Here is a 19,222-nt window from a genome sequence, read left to right as displayed (position 1 = left end):
CCAACGTTTCGTACTCGCTGGGCCACCTTCAACCTCATTTTTCTCAATACGGACCTGCATATTTTATGACATTTTTCGAAATTAATGTAAAAAAGTGGCCACCCTGTATACCCATATAAAATTTTCTTAATAATTGAAAAATACCCATCTGAAATTCAGAAATCAGTTGCAAATTAGTGAAACTAGTGTTCATGCAAAATTTTATGGGGGGTTTTATAATAAGGAAAATTTTTTTTTTGTAAAATTTTTATATACGTCTTTAGATTCCACTGAAATCTGGAGTGTATCGGATGTCCCAAATTCGTTGTCTAGTGCATGAGGGGATCTGAGAATCCCTTTGAGTTAAAAAAAATCAATTGAATTTTTGAGAGAATTCAGGTTCCCACAAAGCAACGCGACAAATGCGAATATTTGTACCGCATCTGAGCCTGGATCATACTAATTTACGCATTTGAGGCGTTGGTTTGTGGGAGTCTTTCATTTGGTGAAAACCGAGGTCAAAATCGCAACCTTATAAGTTCAACTGTTTTCAAGCTATAAGAGAAAATTGGACAATGACGTGAAATGAAAAGTTCATATAACTTCTTCATTACTGGTGCCATAAACATGAAACAAAAAATTAATCGGATACATATCTATGATAATCTGATTGATTCAGGTAATCGAAATAATCAGTGGCCAAGAGCATTATAATCATGGCTTCGTTTTTTTCATGCTATCAAATCCTGTGGTTCATGAAGGCACAGAATAATATCAGATAAATTTGTCAAATTGAATAATTAGTGATTATTTATTGCAGTTTTCCTGATATATTACTACATTCATTGGTCCGATTATTTAATTAATATTTTATAATGGCAAATTATGATCATTATCAGAAATTTGATATGCTGGACAGGAGAAAAAGTGCCTAAACGTTATTGAATTAGTTACAATGGATCATAGGAGTAACGAGGGGAAGTTAAGAAATAAAAAAATTGTAATTAACAATTTAAAAAAAAATATAAAAATTAAAAGATTTTGCTTGTTCAATGTTGGGGGTAAGCCCTCATGAGTCAACTCTAGTTACGTCACTGCAGTGGTCACAATATAGACCATTCGGGAAAAATGGAAAATGAAATAGGCATTGCAAGATCGAAGCGTCGACTATTTTGAAAAAATAATTGTACTAGTTTTATTATCTATTTGTTATTTAATTGTGCTTATGAAAACTGTTTACATAATTTATTTAAATGGCCATTATAAAGATTTTGAGTGAATTCAAAATAACTGTACCTCTTTCAATGTTCCATGTACCTATGCATTATTTCATCATCTGCATCCAAATGAATTGGTTAGGTCAAATATTTTTGGCACCATTTTAGAAAGATTTCTAATTGACATGATGAGCTGAAAAGGCTATGTTATGTATCTGTGAATCAATGAATATGAAAACATGAAAAAGCGAATTTCTAAGTATACCACTGCTCTTTAGTTCACAGATATTCATAGACATTCATAGAGATTATGAACAACATGGACTCTAGTAGGAACCCTGAGTAACTCCAGAAATTGATTTAAAATACCTTTTTGTTAACCCTCAACTAAAACAAACTATGATCTTTATTCCAAATATGACCCAATCCAACGCAAATTGAAACGTAAACGCAATAATTTCCGAAAAAAACAACTCCTCAATTATTTGCAGAGAATGTTTGAAGCCAATCGATTAAGTTTGTCCAATGATTACGTGGGATATTTTAATTTCGTGATATATCCAAAATTTAAGTAGATATAAGATACGTATGGATGTAAATAATAATGTAAGTTAGTAAAATAATGGTTTGAAGGATCAGGTAGAATTAAGTAAAAAAGTTAGATGAATAGAAGTCAGAGTTTTCTCATTTTTTTTGTTCAAAATCATTTGATCATCACCCATATATGATCTCTGTTTGGTAATGCTAGAAGGAAATGATTGTATACAGGAAGACACACCAGTGGTATTTGATTTAGTTGTGTAACACTTTCTCATTGAGTATGTTCGTTTATATGTAGCATCTATGGGTAGATACGAAGATTTAAAATATAAATGAATATTTTTCAACGCTAATGATCAAGATTTGTTTCTTTTGTGTCTATAACCTATTAGTTAATATGGGTTATGGACATTTAGAAGAACTGCGAATGTGCGGTTTAGTCAAGCTATCAGTTATTGTGTAGACATGAAATTTCAAGAATATTTCTTTCAATTTTTTTATCACAGATCTCAAAATTTAGCCTTTTATTGACACGTTGATTAAGAGAATAATGCCAACATTTTTTAATCCTATTTACAGGAATCGACTGTATTCGCCGCCAAGACTGAAATGTACCGGGTTTTTCACCATAATTTGACCCCCCTCTAACTTTGTTACTAAAAGAGGTACAAAAAAATGTTTTCTACAAAAGTTTCACGAAATCGACTGGTGTTTTTTAAAATGATCTCACAAAACGAAATATATACAGAGTGGGCAACATATTGATAGCAACTTCATTTTTTCAAATGGAACACTTTGTATATTTTTCTATATTTGACTAGCACTTTTTCCCCTGATTTCAAATATATAACATATGTTTGGCCTATCTCTATTATTCTGAGTACCACGGAGTTTCAAATTTTAAGAACAACCTGACATGCTCAGTAATCAATTTTCAAGTGGTAGGCTGCGATAACTCAAAATGCTCTTTTTTGAGTTATCTCGTTGGCAACGATATGACATATAGTCAAATTACCAACGAGATAACTCAAAAAAGAGCATTTTGAGTTATCGCAGCCTACCACTTGAAACTGCCAGCTTGCATGCCAGGTGGTTCTTAAAATTTGAAACTCTGTGGTACTCAGAATAAGGGAGATAGGCCAAACATATGTTATATATTTGAAATCAAGGGAAAAAGGGCTAGTCAAATATAGAAAAATATACAGGGTGTTCCATTTGAAAAAATGAAGTTGTTATCAATATGTTGCCTACTCTGTATATATTTCGTTTTGTGAAATCATTTTGAAAAACACTAGTCGATTTCGTGAAACTTTTGTAGAAAACATTTTTTTGTACCTCCAGGGCCCCCGCAAGGGACATCAAAGCCCGTGTGCGGAACATATTTTGGCGCCTCTTAAAGGGGGAGGTGGAGAAAAGCACTGCTGGATAATCGGAAATTTTTCTCAAGTTTTGTTAAGAATTTAGTGTAGAATGGTTAAAAATCTATCTGCAACCTTCATTGCCTTAAGAATTTTATGGTGTCATATGTTACATAATACATTTCAAATGTATGTTTCAAAACTTAAGCTTTATTCTTCTATAAATTATTCATAAAGGCATAAACATTTAATTAGGATCAATCCAGAAATTGAATGAATGTTTTCTAGATTTGGCTGCTGCAAATTTTTCATAATATTATCAATCCATCAATTTTATCGAGTATCTCTTGCTGTATATCTACGATTGCCAAACCAGAAAATCTTCATTATGACATGGTAGACTTCAAATATTTTTTATTTTTTTTAATTTAGTGAATGATCTCTTACCAGAAGCAACAGACACAGGTGAAGTGAGAATGATTCTTAAGGCAATACTAAGATTCGGTAGAGAAGAAGTTAGATTATTTTCAAACATATATTGTAGAATTTCAAGAGTATTTAACGCTTCAGGTAATGAAAACAATCTTAGGGATCTTATCTAGTTAAATGAAACATTTTCTTTCACGTCAGCCCCTTCTTTTCCTGATCAGTTAGCTTTTGTTGAAGAGCATGACAGCATTCTAATAGATATTCGTTATTTAATTTAGGAATATCACAAATAAAACAAAAAACGTTATCGTATTCATATATCATATCAAACCTGCTATAAAGGAACTTAGTGTTTGATCAATTATTTTCAAAAAGAAATTTATTTAAAAAGCGAATTTTGGATCTTGAGGTGCCTCATCCGTGTGTTCATAATCGAACAATTTCGGTTTATACCTTGCTCTATCTCAAGAGCAGCTGCTAATTTTCCAGCTTCCGCAAGATTTTCCTCGAAAACATTATCATCTGTATAATTTTTGAAATGATCAACTAAATTCTTCAAATAGTTTTGTCACATTTTAATGTCAATCGCTACACTTTGCATCATTTTGCTCACAATATTAATCTGGAATGAAACATCATACCAAATTATTATACTTTAAATAAATTCAAAAGAATGAATATTTGATAAAAGAGATCTTGCTTTACCTATGTCTAGTTCCTATAAAGAAATCTTGTGCCGACAAAGGGATAATTATTATCTATGATTTATTTGCTCATAAAGAATCGTATAATGGCAATCTGGCTATTTCATACCGATCGCAACGTTCGGAAACTTAAATATAAATTGAAAGAAAGAAGTTCGGAAAAAAATTCGTTAAAATAATTTGAAAGAATCTTTTTCGAAAACCTTTGGTCCATCGGTTCTTTATGCGGTCTATGAGAGGTTTTGGCGCCCCTTTAGAGTGGCGCCCGCGTGCGGTGCACGCGTTGCACGCGCGGTTGCGGGGGCCCTGTGTACCTCTTTTAGTAACAAAGTTAAAGGGGGGGTCAAATTATGGTGAAAAACCCGGTACCTGACCAACTCAACTAAAAACGATAATCCAGAAAACTGATATTTTGGAGGTGCATAATCGATGACAACTGATGTTTCACTGGACAGTATAGTAATATTCGTGTTTTAACTTTCCAAAATGTAAATACGTTCCAAATCCTATTTGTAATTCCATAAGTAACCAATATTTTTCATACAAGGGAAACAGCAAAAATCTTAGTTCTGTATGATATATACATAATACATAACGGTATTTGTTTTGGTTGGTGAATGTTTCTTTGATATATGTTAAAATATGGATATGGATTACGTAAAAGGTGAAGTATGAAATATATATGTTTCAACTGAGCGATCTGTTGTAGCGAAATAGACATTACTAGGTAACATTCATAATCGCGAAATATTTGTTTCCTGATGAAATGAGATTTATTCGAATTTCTCGAGTTTACTGAAACGTTATTTCAGCAGTGTGATGAAATTCTGGCTTTTCCGAGAAAAAAGCAGGACAGAGTTGAATAGAATGGTAACGTTATTCGAAACATAATGGGGCTATTATAATCAAGTCAAAATAGCATTATTCCAGTTTGCATTTAATCCTTACAAGCTGAATTTTTGTATATGTATTAAAAGGGAAACCAATAGACAGTAAAATTTCTACAAAAAAAATTTCAATACTTCTTATACAAATATAGCTAGTTTTCTAGATACCGGGTGTTCAAAGTTTAAATATGAAATTTTGCAAAATAGGAGGTACTGATGTATCGCAAGTTGGAATGAAATATGAGATCGGTATTTTTAATTTACTGTAATCGGGTAAAAATAGGATCACTTATGACTAAGAATATAGAGTATTCTAGAAAATTACTCACTAGGCGCCTATTGCTCCCTTCAGAATCACAAAAATGTGTAGAGGGATAATGAGGTGTGATTTAATATGATCTCATAGTTGTCGGTTAGTTTATCTAGGTGAGGGCTTTTGATAATATGATCCTCCTGAAATTCGGCACGAATATTCGAGTGATCATTTAACATAATTAATTATTATAATAAATTATAATTAAAATGTTTATTTGACCCACATATAAAACTTTCTTACAATCTGTATACATTATGTACTAATTAAACTAACAAGAGTTCCATTAACCCTCAAAATGTCAAAAAAAAAACATTAGAAAAAAATATATACCTTTCCCGAAGGCACATCCATTGGCAAGCCGCTGGATCTGCCTTGTGTGGGAAATTATTTTTTCATTTACTCAAAAATAAAAGGACACTCAAAGAGAAACAAATCCAGATGATATATAAAAAGAAAAAACATCTCATCTTGAAAGGGAAGAAAAACTGAGCGAGCAGGCACATTTTCTAAACATGAACAAATGAATTTTTTATACAGGGCATTTCTTCGACCACTCTTGCTGACATCATTTTCAACCAATTTTTGATTTTCCTCTGGAATTCATTAAGAGTTTCAACCTATTTTCGTATTTATTATTACGAAAATATTGAGTTAGTTTTTCAAATATTTTGTTTAAATTTTCTGCGGTTCTGCTGACGCGATTTATAACAAAATTGTTATTACACATCTATATGAAAAATTTCAACTCAATATGATGTGGTTTTAGGGAAATGTCTCTTTTTTCGATATCCTGCTTGAATTTTTAATGAATCCGATAACCTGATCAACACGAAGTTTCACAGGAACATTGAAATCGTTATTTTATACATACGCACAGAATATTAACTCATATATGTTGTCACATAAATATTGTCTTTTTCTGAAATATATTCTTTCAAATTTTCTCTGGTTTTACTTAAAGAATAGACTCCAAAAATAAATACAAAATTTCATCTCGATCGAATCGGTAGTTTTGAAATTATAAAGTGCATTTGTGAATGGCGATATTAACGGAACCCTTAGTCAGATTTTGCTCATCAACGGACTTGACCCCGGCACTCTAGCTCTGAAGGTACCCTTCAAGTTTCTAGGTTTTTGTTACAGAGTTATCGTGTTTACGAATCTCTGTTGAATGATGAAGTTTTATAAATAATATAATCAATTTTTTCTACAGGATAATATGCAGAATATATTTATTCAATTCAATTCAATATTTACATGTAAGTGTTTGACCACTTGGAACCCATCAAATAACATTGATTTTTACGTTTGTTGTTTTATGTAATTAGTAATATTGAGGGAAGTAATAAAACATGTTTCAGATGTGTTGTTCGCATGTGATTTGATTTGTCAGTTTGTTTTTGATTTTCACATTAATATTTTCTGCTATTGTTGTTCCCAGGTAATTTTTTTTTTATTTTTTAACTGTATGTGTTGCAGTTTTTGAACTTTTTCAGTCTTGTTTCATATAATATTTTCTGATGAATTTATTCTGGATAACTTGGGGTCGCTTGATGTTAGAGTTTGATGTTATACTTCAGATTGGATTTGCATACAAGAATACCATTATACCTTGTGTGTATACAATATTTTGCTGAGTTTGCTATACGCTTATTGCTTGTTTATTAATGAGGAAATACTACTTTTTATGTATGTTGTCCACATGGGTATTAAAATAGATTTTTTATCTAAGTGGAGACCTTGATATTTGGCTGAATTTTGTTCTTTTTGGTGGACGACAATATTATTTCTAACCGTTTTTTATTTCTGCATATAAAGCGAATTCTATTTTCTAATTTTTATTTTTCATTTTAAATAATACCTTTTTAGATCATGGATATATATGTTGGATTGATTGAGATTTGTCGATTAGGATATTATTGCTATATCATCAGAAAATATTCTAATTTTAGTAATATTTGTCTTGGGGATGTAGTTGAGATAATAATTGAATTGAAAGGGTAAGAAAGTTCTTGATAAATACAGCATTCATGATGTGAAACTCATTTGTGATTGATTTTTCGATTTTACTTCAATTCTTCGATTAGTGAGGTTGCATTGGATTATTTTAATAAAGAATTTCACTCAAATTTTGTGTGTATATAAAATTCATCGATAAAGTGAATTATCCAAAAATTCAGCTGTGTATAGCTGAAAATTATCAAATTTTTCTAATCTGATAATCCTTTGAACTGAACTGTAGAATATTTCAATATATTACGTGATAATACCTACTATGTTTTTATGGCATGACGCAGATCAGGACGTTTTCACAATGGATTTGTATTCTGAAGACTTCATTTAGTATCTATATTGAAGCAAGAATCCAGACGCGAAATTTCGTGAAAAAATACAAGAATACTCACTTATTTGAAGAAAGTTGAGTGAAAGCTCGTTCAATAGTTCAATATTTAATTTTGGTCGACATTTTTTCATTCTTCATTAGAAATTCAATTAAAAATATTCGCTTAAATTCATAACTTATTTAGAAGGAAAATATTGAACCATAAATTATTGTCAATAATTACAAGGTGTTGAAACCCTTTCAATTTGTCATCAATCTATTTTGAACAGTAAAATCAGTTGCATGTGAAAATGTCATTATTTTTTTTTTGAATATCCAGTTGTTACTTGGATCAGTAATTGAGATTGTAGAATTATCTTGAAAACGGTTACATTTTCCGGATTCAATTAGGTTTACATTATTACTAAAAATTGAATGAGGAATGCAAAAATGCATAATTTTTATGATTTTACCAGTGGCATAAAAAATGAGCAAGAAAAGGGACCATAATACCCTTCTTGTACGCTACTGGTGGCAACTAAATATGAGATTTTTTTAAAATAAAGTACACACACACAAACATTCTTACAAATTCAATTGAAAATTTTGGAAACTGTGGAAGTAATGAATAAAATTACTTTTAATTTTTCATATTCCACCTCTTTCTCTTCAACGAACGACATTTAAGAAAAGGAATATTGAAGTCCTATTAATTCTTTAAGGGGAATAATCTATTTCAATTTGACACCATAGTTTCGGGACACCTGTATATCTATACACTGAAATTTCGTTTACGTCGTTTTTGTCACGTGAATATTGGGTAATATTCTTCTTGAATTTCATCTGGTTCTGGTAACGCGATTAACATACAATTTTGCATTAAGCTTGAAAGTGTTATTTCTCTTTTGAATACCATATTTCGTTTTGATTGAATATGTAGTTTTGAAATTATTCGGAAAACAAAATTTCGAATGGTTATATTTACAGAACCCCTAGTTGGATGCCCATTATCAAACATAACCATGGCATTCGAAGTTCCGAAGTTTTTAGAATTTTCCGTTCGAGATTTATGAAATTTTCGGTCGACCGAACGGACAGAATCGAATTCGAAGACGGATTCGTCATCAGTTACTAGAACCTCATCGTTTGAAGACCATTTCCGACTCAAAATAATTTACAGACGTTGCAAAGAAATTATAGAGCGATCTATTCTTGAAAGAGCGCTCAAAAATCAAAAATTCTTTCGTAGAATACAATAGCATTCATCAATGAGAAAAAAAATGTTAAGTGTGTCATATAATCTATTAGGAAGTCAAAGAAAGTGGTTAAATGATGTATTACGCAATACTTCATAGGTACGCTTGTTACATAAAATAACGAAAGGTGCTTGAGCATTTTGATCTGAAGCAGCCGTTTATGCAGATAATTAGATTTCTCGGATATTTTATCTACTTTAGCATATAGCTTCATTATTCATGAATGAGTTCAAATGAAGAAGAACAACTAATTTCATTAATATATGGGTCATTTTATAATAATTTGTCCAATAATTTTATTAGGTTCATTTGTTCTGCTTGATTTTGTTCACTACTTCATTTATGAGCGCTTGTTTCCTGAACAGATCTCTAATTTCGTCAAAATGACTGTAATTTTCGAATTTTGAGGTGAGTATGGTCTGTTAGATGTAAAATAACAGCTGTGTGCAATATTTCGTGCTTCTAGTGTCGTCAGGAATGTAAAACATTCAAGCAAAATATCGAAAAAATAAATTATATTTCAGTCGCAACAGATCCGATTATCAATCAAATTCATAGATTCTGTTTTTCTGATGAAAACATTTTTGACTTAATTTTTCAGTTTGTTTTTAAATTTTTGTATCGAGTGTTAAATTTACCTAACATATAAATTGAATTTTTTGACTATTATTCTGGAAATTTTCAATATTCTCTTCCTGAGTACTGACGAAGGATGACCTTCATAATATTCATTTCAAATAATGAAAATATACAGGGTGTATCAGTTTCAATCGTTAAAAATTTAATGGGATATTCTCCTAGTTGTCCTGATTCGGCAAAATTTATATTATATACCTCTATCTCGATCCCTAAGAGAGATACAGGGTGTTGAAGTTTACAAGAAAAAAATCATTTTTATGCAATAGCTTCCATAAAAATGGTTGAATTCAAACGAAATTTCGCATGACTACCCTAATCCCTAAGGGCTATTTTATGAAGATATTTTCGATTTTCGCGGAACACCAGTGGCGTGCAATTCGGTAACATCTCAAGTATTTCGCTGTTTTTTTGAAGGAATGAATGAAGCAATATCGAACTGCTTGTTCAATTTGGAGTATAATTACAGAACAAAATTTGAAATTTCAGATTCAGAGATGATTAGTTTTTTCGAAAGACGTGCTAACTCGAAATTGGCTACGAATTCATAATTTAGTCAGCCACGAATTGAATTCGGTAATTAAATATAATTAAAATATAAAAATAAATTAAATTTTTAACGATTAAAACTGATACACCCTGTAGTAGGTAACGTGTTTTTCACCATAACTCACCCACTCCAACTTTGTAACTAAAAGAGGTATAAAAAAATGTATCGTTCACCAAATTATGATGAAAACCCAGTACATTATAATTTGACCATTTTTTTTTTGGATATCCCCCTGTATGTCTGAAACCAATTCATAAGGGGTTATGTATTTTAATCCCATTCTGTTTGAAGACCTCTGTCTTTCTGAACCGCAGCCCCTTACGTCATCACCAGCCTTCCAGTATAATTTGATTACATAATTCCTTCAACAATGGAATGCATGAGGAACATTCATATTTAATGTTTACATATTGAGTTTTAATATATGCAACTTCCGTCTATATTAACGAAAAAGTAGATAGTAAAATGCAAATGAACAACTTCATTTACGTGTCTGTCTGTGTGTCCGCATATCGTTGTTACACCCTTAACTTCTACAATTATCATCCGGTTTTAATGAAATTTGGTACGTCTTATCAGGTTGAGGTTGAAAATATTTCAAATAATAGGAATTTCGTTTAGTAAGAGCAAACGTGAAATTTTTCAAAAGATGTTGGTAAACATTTGTAAGCGCTCAATTGTCTGGATTATGAATTCTAATCTCTGAATGCATGGCATCTCGGAGTTTCAATTTTTGCATCAAGTTAATTGTATAGGGGTAGAGGTGTAGTTTCAGGTCTTTGTGCAAACTGCGATTTAGTTCTGATGTAGGTATGTACGATCGAACTGAAACATATCCTAGAGAAATAATTGATTAATTCAAATTCAAAAACAATGCAAATGATGCAATGCAAAATGAACTATTTTAGGAATAACTAACACAAAAACGTCACTAGTTGTAGCAATGTTCGAAAAAGTTTTAATTATTTTATTTTATTTTATTTTATTTTGAAAATAATACATCCAACAGGCCGTAAAGCCCAATTACAGGTGTACATAATTAAACTATCTTATAAGATTATACAATAATTATAATATCAAAACAAAAAGAATCAAATCATGATAAGCCTACTGCAAAAAAAATATTTTAAAATATAATTTAATTCTGAAGTGCCTAAATTGGTATAAAGACAAGAAAAATATATCCACACTCTGAAGATTATTATAACTTCTGCACATTGACGTAAGTGGACAATGAAAATGATGCTGAGTATTAGGTACATCAATATGAAAAGTTAAATGTGATCTGGATGTAAAACGAGGAACATTCAAACAAACTGACGAAAGAAGAATTGTCGAATCGATCCGTCCGTGAAATATCTTATAAAGGAAGACTAAATCATTAATTTCGCGGACCTTTCTGAGCGAAATGAAATTAAACTCATCCAAAAGAGAGTCGTAACTGTATCCTCTATCGGGATAAAAACCATGTTTTCTCTGAAAACCGAATTTGAGAAACCTCCTCTGTACACCCTTAATGCAAGCTACATATTTTGCCTGGCAAGGATTCCACACTGAACTGCAATATGTCAATTTGCTCCTCACCAAAGCTTGGTACACAGAGGAAATTGCTGCAAAGGATGAAAATTCCCTACAATTACGAATCACAAAACCCATCATCCTCATAGCACTTGCCGTTATATTTGCAATATGGGAAGAAAACGTGAGTTTCGGATCGAAAACTATACCCAGGTCCCTTGACTCATTTACTTTTTGTAATAGCGTGTTATTAAGGTGGTAATCATAAGCAATAGGGAATGACCTCCTAGTGAACGTCATAGTTTTACATTTACTTATGTTTAGGAATAATTTATTTTCCACACACCATGTATGCAATCTGTCGAGGTCACCTTGCAACAATAAACAATCCCGGCGATCCCCAATCTCCCTGTAAATCTTTAAATCATCCGCAAAAAGTAATTTTTGAGAACAAAAAATATCCGAAATGTCATTGATGAACAGGAGAAATAACAGTGGTCCTAAATTAGAACCCTGTGGTACGCCCGAGGTCGAAACAAATGAAAACGACCTTACTCCCTCATATTCAACAAATTGTTTCCGTTCTCTTAGATAAGATTCCAGCAGAGACAGGAGAGCACCCGTAATACCAAAGTTTGACAGCTTCCTCAGCAGCTGTTGATGCGAGACACGATCGAACGCCTTGCTAAAGTCCGTATAGACCACATCTACCTGATTCCGAGAATCGAGTGACTTGGAAACATATTGAGTGAAAATACACAGATTCGATGCAGTGCTCCGAGATCTGACAAAACCGTGTTAATACTCAGACAATGATGCCCTAACATGGTCATAAATTATATCAGACAAAACTATCTCGATCAACTTAGAAAAAACTGATATAAGAGCAATTGGCCTGTAATTAACAATCTCCGAATTCTTTCCCGACTTTGAAATTGGGCAAATGCGCGAAATTTTCCAGATATTCGGAAAAATGCCGGATTTTATCATCAAATTGTATATGATGCATAGAGTGGTACTTTCACTAAGAAAACATTTTTGTTCCAAAAAATATGTCTTGGTGCATTAACTGACTACGTCCCTAAAATTTGGCGCCCCGGCAAAACGTCCGGTTTGCCGGTCCTGGCGGCGGCCCTGTCGACTGACCTAGAGATTGTGTAATGATTCACAAACCTGTATCATATTGCCACCTGCTAGAGCAGATCAAAATAGCTCACCAGAGGTGAATTCAATTCAACTAGTCAAATCGAACAAAGTCCTTTCATAGAAATTCCCAGGAATTTGAAGAATTGAATGGCCTTATCAATATTTCCAAATTTATTAGTATTCAAAACAACTGGATAACCTATTAAAAAAGCACCAAATTAGTTTTCCAAATTTTAAAATATGAATAAAATGAAAGTTAATGGATTTCAAACTGAAAATTGCAACTTGGAATGCAAATGGACTTTCTAGAAAGCACTTAAAAATGACAAACTTCTTCAATACTCATAAAATAAACAATTATCATTATATTGTTAAACGAACTTTAAACCAAACCCTTCGCAAAAGTTCTATACAAAACACTTTCAGGAAATAACACATCTTTCATAGGATGGTTCTTGAGTGTAAAAATATTAGTCAAATCAGGTAGATATCCCTTTTGTACACCTATCCGATTCTACTAATAACACATCGGAGTCAAGACCAACAAAGAAATTTATGGTATTGCAGCATATAATAGAACCTGCAACAACTTCCAAGAAACTCAAAGATAATAAAACTATCGTTATCGGTGACCTGAAAGGAAGAAGTCAACAATGGGAAAACAAATGGTAATACTCTATTTAAATTTCGAGAGATTTATGATGATTGAATAATAATTTATATTATCCAGATGAACCCAACCATTATCCTACACTGTCCACAATAGACATAATAATAGGTCAAAATTTCACAAATATATTTGAACCTGAATATTTACATGAACTTAATTCCTTCAGATCATAACTGATTAATTGTGTGTTGAAAGTATGATGTTTGATAATTTCAAACTTTGATGTTCCTTTGATGATTTTTCAATTTCGGATTCGATCATTCAGAAAGAGAGAAAAACTCTCAAGAATCTAGATCAGTGATTCCCAAAGTGGTCCTGGGTATCGTGAAGTACAAATGGGGGTCCACAATTTGTTAATGGGGGTCCACGAAAATTTTTCTGGTTTCGATTGTAAATAACTTCGCGAAACTTCGTAGTGTCACAATTTAGGTAATCCTCAAATTGTTAATATTATCCGTCTTAATCGAATTTAATTTTATAGCCTTTTCTTGGTATCTCCAAGCAATTCTTCAACAAAAAAAAAGTATATATTGCGAGGATCCATTGAAACCAATGAAGCTATGCAAGGGGTCCACGAAATGAAGTTTTGGAACCACTGGTCTAGATAGACTTCCTGATGACATTATAAATGTAAAGTTAATCCGTTATAGGAATTGCATTTGAAGAAAAGCATTGCGCAGTACCAAAAAAATCACACTCGCAAAACAATAAGCTCTAACTACTGCAACGCAAAATTAGAGTCAATGTCAGAGTTCATTATCAGACCCACTTTACATAGGAGCCAAGATTGTCCAAGGATCCGTTCTAGGACCCATCCTTTTCACGTTTTTATTTATGATGCTGTTATTTACGGCCATTACGGCATTTCGCTTAACGTAGCGAAAACAGAGCAAATTGTATCAATCAGAAGAAGTGGTAACAACAGACCATATAAACTCGAAATGAATTGCCATCAAATCTCTCCTAAGAACTGTTTCAAAAAATTCAAAATCAAATATCTAGATATACAACTATAGATAATATATAGAACTTTCATTCCCACATTAAAAACGTCCTTGCTCTCGATTTCGCAGCACTAATAATCCTTTTTCGCTTATTATACAGAAAAAGTTTTATATAAGTATAAGCCTTTTGTCGTCTCTACGAACATTTACAGACCTTCACTGATATAGGTACCTACAATACACGAATTTATAGACCATATCATGTCAAAAATTTTTTACGGAAATCAGTATCATGATGTAAACGATGTCACCAAAAATTACTTTGTTTTATTATTTTACCTATAATGAATTTTTATCAAATAAAGACTGAATCGATTAAATATAATTATTTATAAATATCTAATATAGTGAAGAAAAGGTAAATAAATCTGCTCAGTAATATTTTTGGATAGTCATTTCATTATTTGAAGCAAACATCGTTTTCTATATCGATAAAAAGGAATAAGTTTAAGAATAACAGAAAAATTTCCGAAAATTAAAAACTTTCACAGCTACAATGACACTGAATGAAATATTATTAATTATTCTACTACAAACTTTAAGTCCTCATAAAGAGGGTGGTCCCGATTTTATTTGAATTACTTTGGCGTCTGATAGAATAACTCTTTCCATGAAAAAAATTCATATGAACGTTATATCCTAACTAGCTTAGTTTTCAAGGTAGGTACAGGGTGTTTAAAGTTTGAAAAACAATTTTTTTGTACTTATTACTCTAATATTATTACAATTATTGTTTCAATTTTCAGGTATTGAAGTCTAAATAATGTAATGTCGGGAATAAGGTAAGTGTCTCTTGCCAAAATTATCCAGTGGCGTAGATATAGGCGTGCGATGATCCTTTTCCTATTGAAAAATCCACACCACTTTCCTTTTTTCGAACAAATTATATCATTTATGATATCAACAGAGCTTCACAAAAAAAAAGGTCTCATGAATTTTTTTCATAGAATGTACCATTTTCGAGATAATCGAGTACAAAGCAAACACTATTCACGAAAATCTATAAAAATTAATTCTTCAAATTTTGCCATTAATGATGAAAAGTACAAAAATTAACATAGTGTATTCTAACGTTTTCAGATGTCATTGAATTGAACTTTAAAAAAAGAAGTATTTGCCAGACACTTAGCAATAAAAATTTTTGTGAATATTTTTTATTGGCTAAGTGTCGCTCATAAATGTTCTTTCTGAATAATGTTCAATTAAATGTGATTTGAGAGCATTATAATACACTTCGCCGATTTTTGTACTTTTATTTATCATGGGAAAATTTGAAAAATTAGATTTTACATATTTTCGGGGATAGTGTTGCTTTGTATCCCTATGATACATTCTATGAAAATAATTCAAGAAACCTTTTTTTAGTGGAGTTTCTATTGTTTTCAAAAATGAAATAATTTTCTCAAAAAAAAAGACAATATTGTATATTTCAACAGGAAAAGAATAATTGTACTCCTTTATCTACGCCACTGGATAATTTTGTCAGAAGACACCTAATTCAAATTTAAAACATTACAGTCTCTTGATATTTATTTTCTGTTGAAAATCTGAAAGAAAATTGACAAGTATTTCTGCTTGTATTTCTTCATTTCGGACATCGATTCAATTTTTTCCTTTTAATATATTGTTGTGGTTTTCGCGCTAAACGACCTCGCATATTTCCTCAACAAATCGAATAAAGATAGGGTCTCTAGATTATTCACATTCAAGCTTATTACCAATAAAATCCGAAATTTTATCTATTCCTAAGTCAAAACAAATGGCCGAATGGATGATAAGCATTGAATGGATCCAAATAATGTAAATTTATTGGAAAAGGAAATTTCATATAATTCAGTTATACCTCTTATATATTGTTTTCATGCAACACGTTGAATTATTAATTTGAATTCCTATGAATATACAACAATAAGCAACGTAAGAGCTACACATATCATTTCAATTTGAAAATCTTTCGGGTTTTTATTGTATTCGAAGCTTTCTGTTGTTTTTTTTTATGAATCGGATTGATCAAATGAAAAAAATAGTCTTTTAACTGACGGTATTGCAACATTGAGTACAGTAAGTAATTTTGCACCCCTAAATTCTTTAGAGAATCTTGCTTTTTTATTTCTGAATGTTGAAATCACAACAATATTGAAAGACCTGAGCTGGAGTGCCTTAAATATTTGTTTTATGTATGCAACATTGAAGTTCTTCATGTTGAACCTGTTTTTCCTTTCATATTAGAAAGAGGTGATTATTGCACAAGAATCCATCATAAAGTCTATATTTCGTGAATGAAATTATAATATCATTTAAACTTCCAACGAAAAACACAGTCATTTGTTGATTAATTTTTATCGTTATCTTCTAGAAACAAGTTCTAAAAAAATTAAAAATGTCTTTGCCAAAATATACATTCACCCTAAATGACGTCATAAGAGAAAATAAAGTATCTCAAGAAGAAGTCACCGAAATCAGACTTTGGATGGTAGCAGTGAATCTGCCAGTCGTTTCAGATGAGATGATAGCTACCTTCGTTATTGCTTGTAAGAGAGATGTGGAAAATACCAAAAAAGCTATTATGGGCTACTTCATTTCCAAGAATAAATCTCCAGAAATATTCAATAGCTGTGATGTGGACAGAGATGATTTGAGATTAGCAACAAATACTATGTAAGTTTACTAACTCAAATACAATACTGATAATAAAAAAATCAGAGGATTGGTGTATCAGATTATAGAAACTAATCATTCAAACTAAATATAATCCTTGATTACTTTGATCGTTATATTATTTTTCATTCTGATTTTTCAATAAAATTCAAAATAAACAAAACCATTTCCTTCTACAATTTGAATAACTGAAAATTTTTGTTTTGTTTTGAGACATCACATATCAATACCTGTAAGAACTGATGATGATTCTGTTGTACATATGTTCAGACTGAATGACACCAGTTACAAAAATTTTCATTTCGATGCGGTAGCAAAATTAGCTTTCATGCTAGTTGATATAACACTGAATACAAAAAGTCCTCCAAGTGGATTGAAGGTTGTTATAGATGCTAAGGGGGTAAGTTGATTTATTAGAATTAATTTCTATTTTTCTTGAAATTCAATTCAATTTAAAGGCCGGTTTGATGCATTTAACACGATTCAAATTGAATTACCTGAAAAGGTTCATTGAATACCTACAAGAGGGGATGCCTCTCAACATGAGAGAAATACATGTAATCAACACAATATATCTAGTGGATAAAATTCTCTTCATGATGAAACCCTTTATGAAACCTGAATTGTACAAAATGGTGAGTTCAGTATATCAGTGATCATCGCCAGAGTGTTACAAAATATTTATTACAGCTTCATCTACATCCAAATAATACGAACATGGAAGAATTCTCAAAAAATCACGTACCCAAAAAATGTCTACCAAGTGATTACGGTGGTGATTTACCATCATTTGCAGAACTGAACCAGGTAACAATAGAGAGATACAGAGAACTAAAAGAATACTATAAAGATGAGGAAAGCATCAGAAAAAAATGGATAACAAATTAATTAAATAAATAAATTAAGTGATATTATACGAGTAGTTTTATTGAATGAGAACCTATCACTGACAAATTTACAACAATTATCCATTAATAAATATATGTATGTATGTACAAAGGGGGAGAAAAAGCCAATTTCACATTTTCAGGGCTTCCTGTAACTTTTTCCTAGCCTCCAGAACTTTCTCCTCCTGTTTTTTTATGTCTTCATCTGTAATACTCACTGCTTGTACGAGGGGTTGTTTGGGATCTATATATGCACCAGGATCTTTCTCAAGAAGAACTTTGGGGCCGCTTTGTCCTGTTACAGGTTGTGATGAAACATGCAAGGCTGTAGCAACACTTTGTATCATAGTTTCCTCTGAAACATTAGGACCAACGGGTTTTAAACCTTTGAGTAAATCCATGCTAACAAACTCAGCACCATCTAGATCACAAGCTCTCATTCCTTCAAGCCTAAAAAAAAAAAAATTGTGTAAAAATTAAAGTCTATAGTGATCTAAGGACATATAGCCGGAAAGATTTTAAGGCAATTCACCTCTTTTCCCACATGAGCTGTTTTGGCTTTTCCTGGTTGCCAGTTTTGAAATCAGATTTTACTTTACTTTCTTGCGTTTTGTGTATCGTCACAGGTTGTTTGAAAATCGATGCAGTTTGTCGAATTGGGGGTACTAAGGAAGCGTCGTTTCTGATAGTTCTGTTGTAATACATAACATCGACTTTTCCAACAGATATTCCAGTTTTTCGGAGAACATCTTCTCTTTGCCACCTTCTACCTTGATGCCCATATTCGTATTTACTTCTATCCAGAATTCCGTTCATTTTATTAAGGCTTGAGATAATATAGATTTCACACACAAAACAAAACAATATAAATATTAGGTTAGGAAAATGATCATAGACTACGAAATAATAACAATTGCTTACAAAATCGTAAGCATCATAACCATAGAGTTTAATATTATAACAAATCTTTTTGCTTACAAATCAGAACAATCTACCATCATAGACCTATAATCATAGACTAACTAAACGGAGAATAGATGAGACACTAGTAGAACAAGCTTCAACGCCATCTGTTTTTGTAGAACATTACTAATTCGTGAAAAAAGCTCAATTGAAAAAGGAATCTGTATCGTAAAGCTGCCTC

General features: G+C 31.6%; 2 protein-coding genes across 6 annotated transcripts; one reads left to right on the top strand and one right to left on the bottom strand.

Moving 5' to 3' along the window:
* The first annotated feature begins 6,732 nt into the window (after nt 1–6,732).
* Nucleotides 6,733–18,105, top strand: LOC123675761 (alpha-tocopherol transfer protein-like). Of its 5 annotated transcripts, none has more exons than XM_045611260.1 (5): nt 6,733–6,871; nt 16,890–17,191; nt 17,405–17,591; nt 17,650–17,826; nt 17,882–18,105. In XM_045611260.1, the coding sequence occupies exons 2-5, from the start codon at nt 16,914–16,916 to the stop codon at nt 18,077–18,079; spliced, it is 840 nt and encodes a 279-aa protein (XP_045467216.1). In that variant the 5' UTR covers nt 6,733–6,871; nt 16,890–16,913; the 3' UTR covers nt 18,080–18,105. The 5 variants fall into 5 exon arrangements, with proteins under 5 accessions (XP_045467216.1, XP_045467218.1, XP_045467214.1 ...); XM_045611262.1 differs by lacking the exon at nt 6,733–6,871 and adding an exon at nt 16,273–16,450 and having other exon boundaries at nt 17,462–17,591; XM_045611258.1 differs by lacking the exon at nt 6,733–6,871 and adding an exon at nt 16,284–16,450.
* Nucleotides 18,098–19,018, bottom strand: LOC123675762 (methyl-CpG-binding domain protein 2). The gene is made up of 2 exons (XM_045611264.1): nt 18,611–19,018; nt 18,098–18,528 (listed from the first exon to the last, which is right to left on the bottom strand). Exons 1-2 carry the CDS (start codon nt 18,892–18,894, stop codon nt 18,210–18,212), a joined length of 603 nt encoding a protein of 200 aa, XP_045467220.1. The 5' UTR covers nt 18,895–19,018; the 3' UTR covers nt 18,098–18,209.
* Between the last annotated feature and the right edge of the window lie 204 nt (nt 19,019–19,222).

Source organism: Harmonia axyridis, chromosome 3, assembly GCF_914767665.1.
Source record: "Harmonia axyridis chromosome 3, icHarAxyr1.1, whole genome shotgun sequence".
Classification (NCBI taxonomy): Eukaryota; Metazoa; Arthropoda; class Insecta; order Coleoptera; family Coccinellidae; genus Harmonia; species Harmonia axyridis.
Note: the sequence above shows the minus strand (reverse complement) of the source record. Positions and strands in the feature narration are given on the sequence as shown.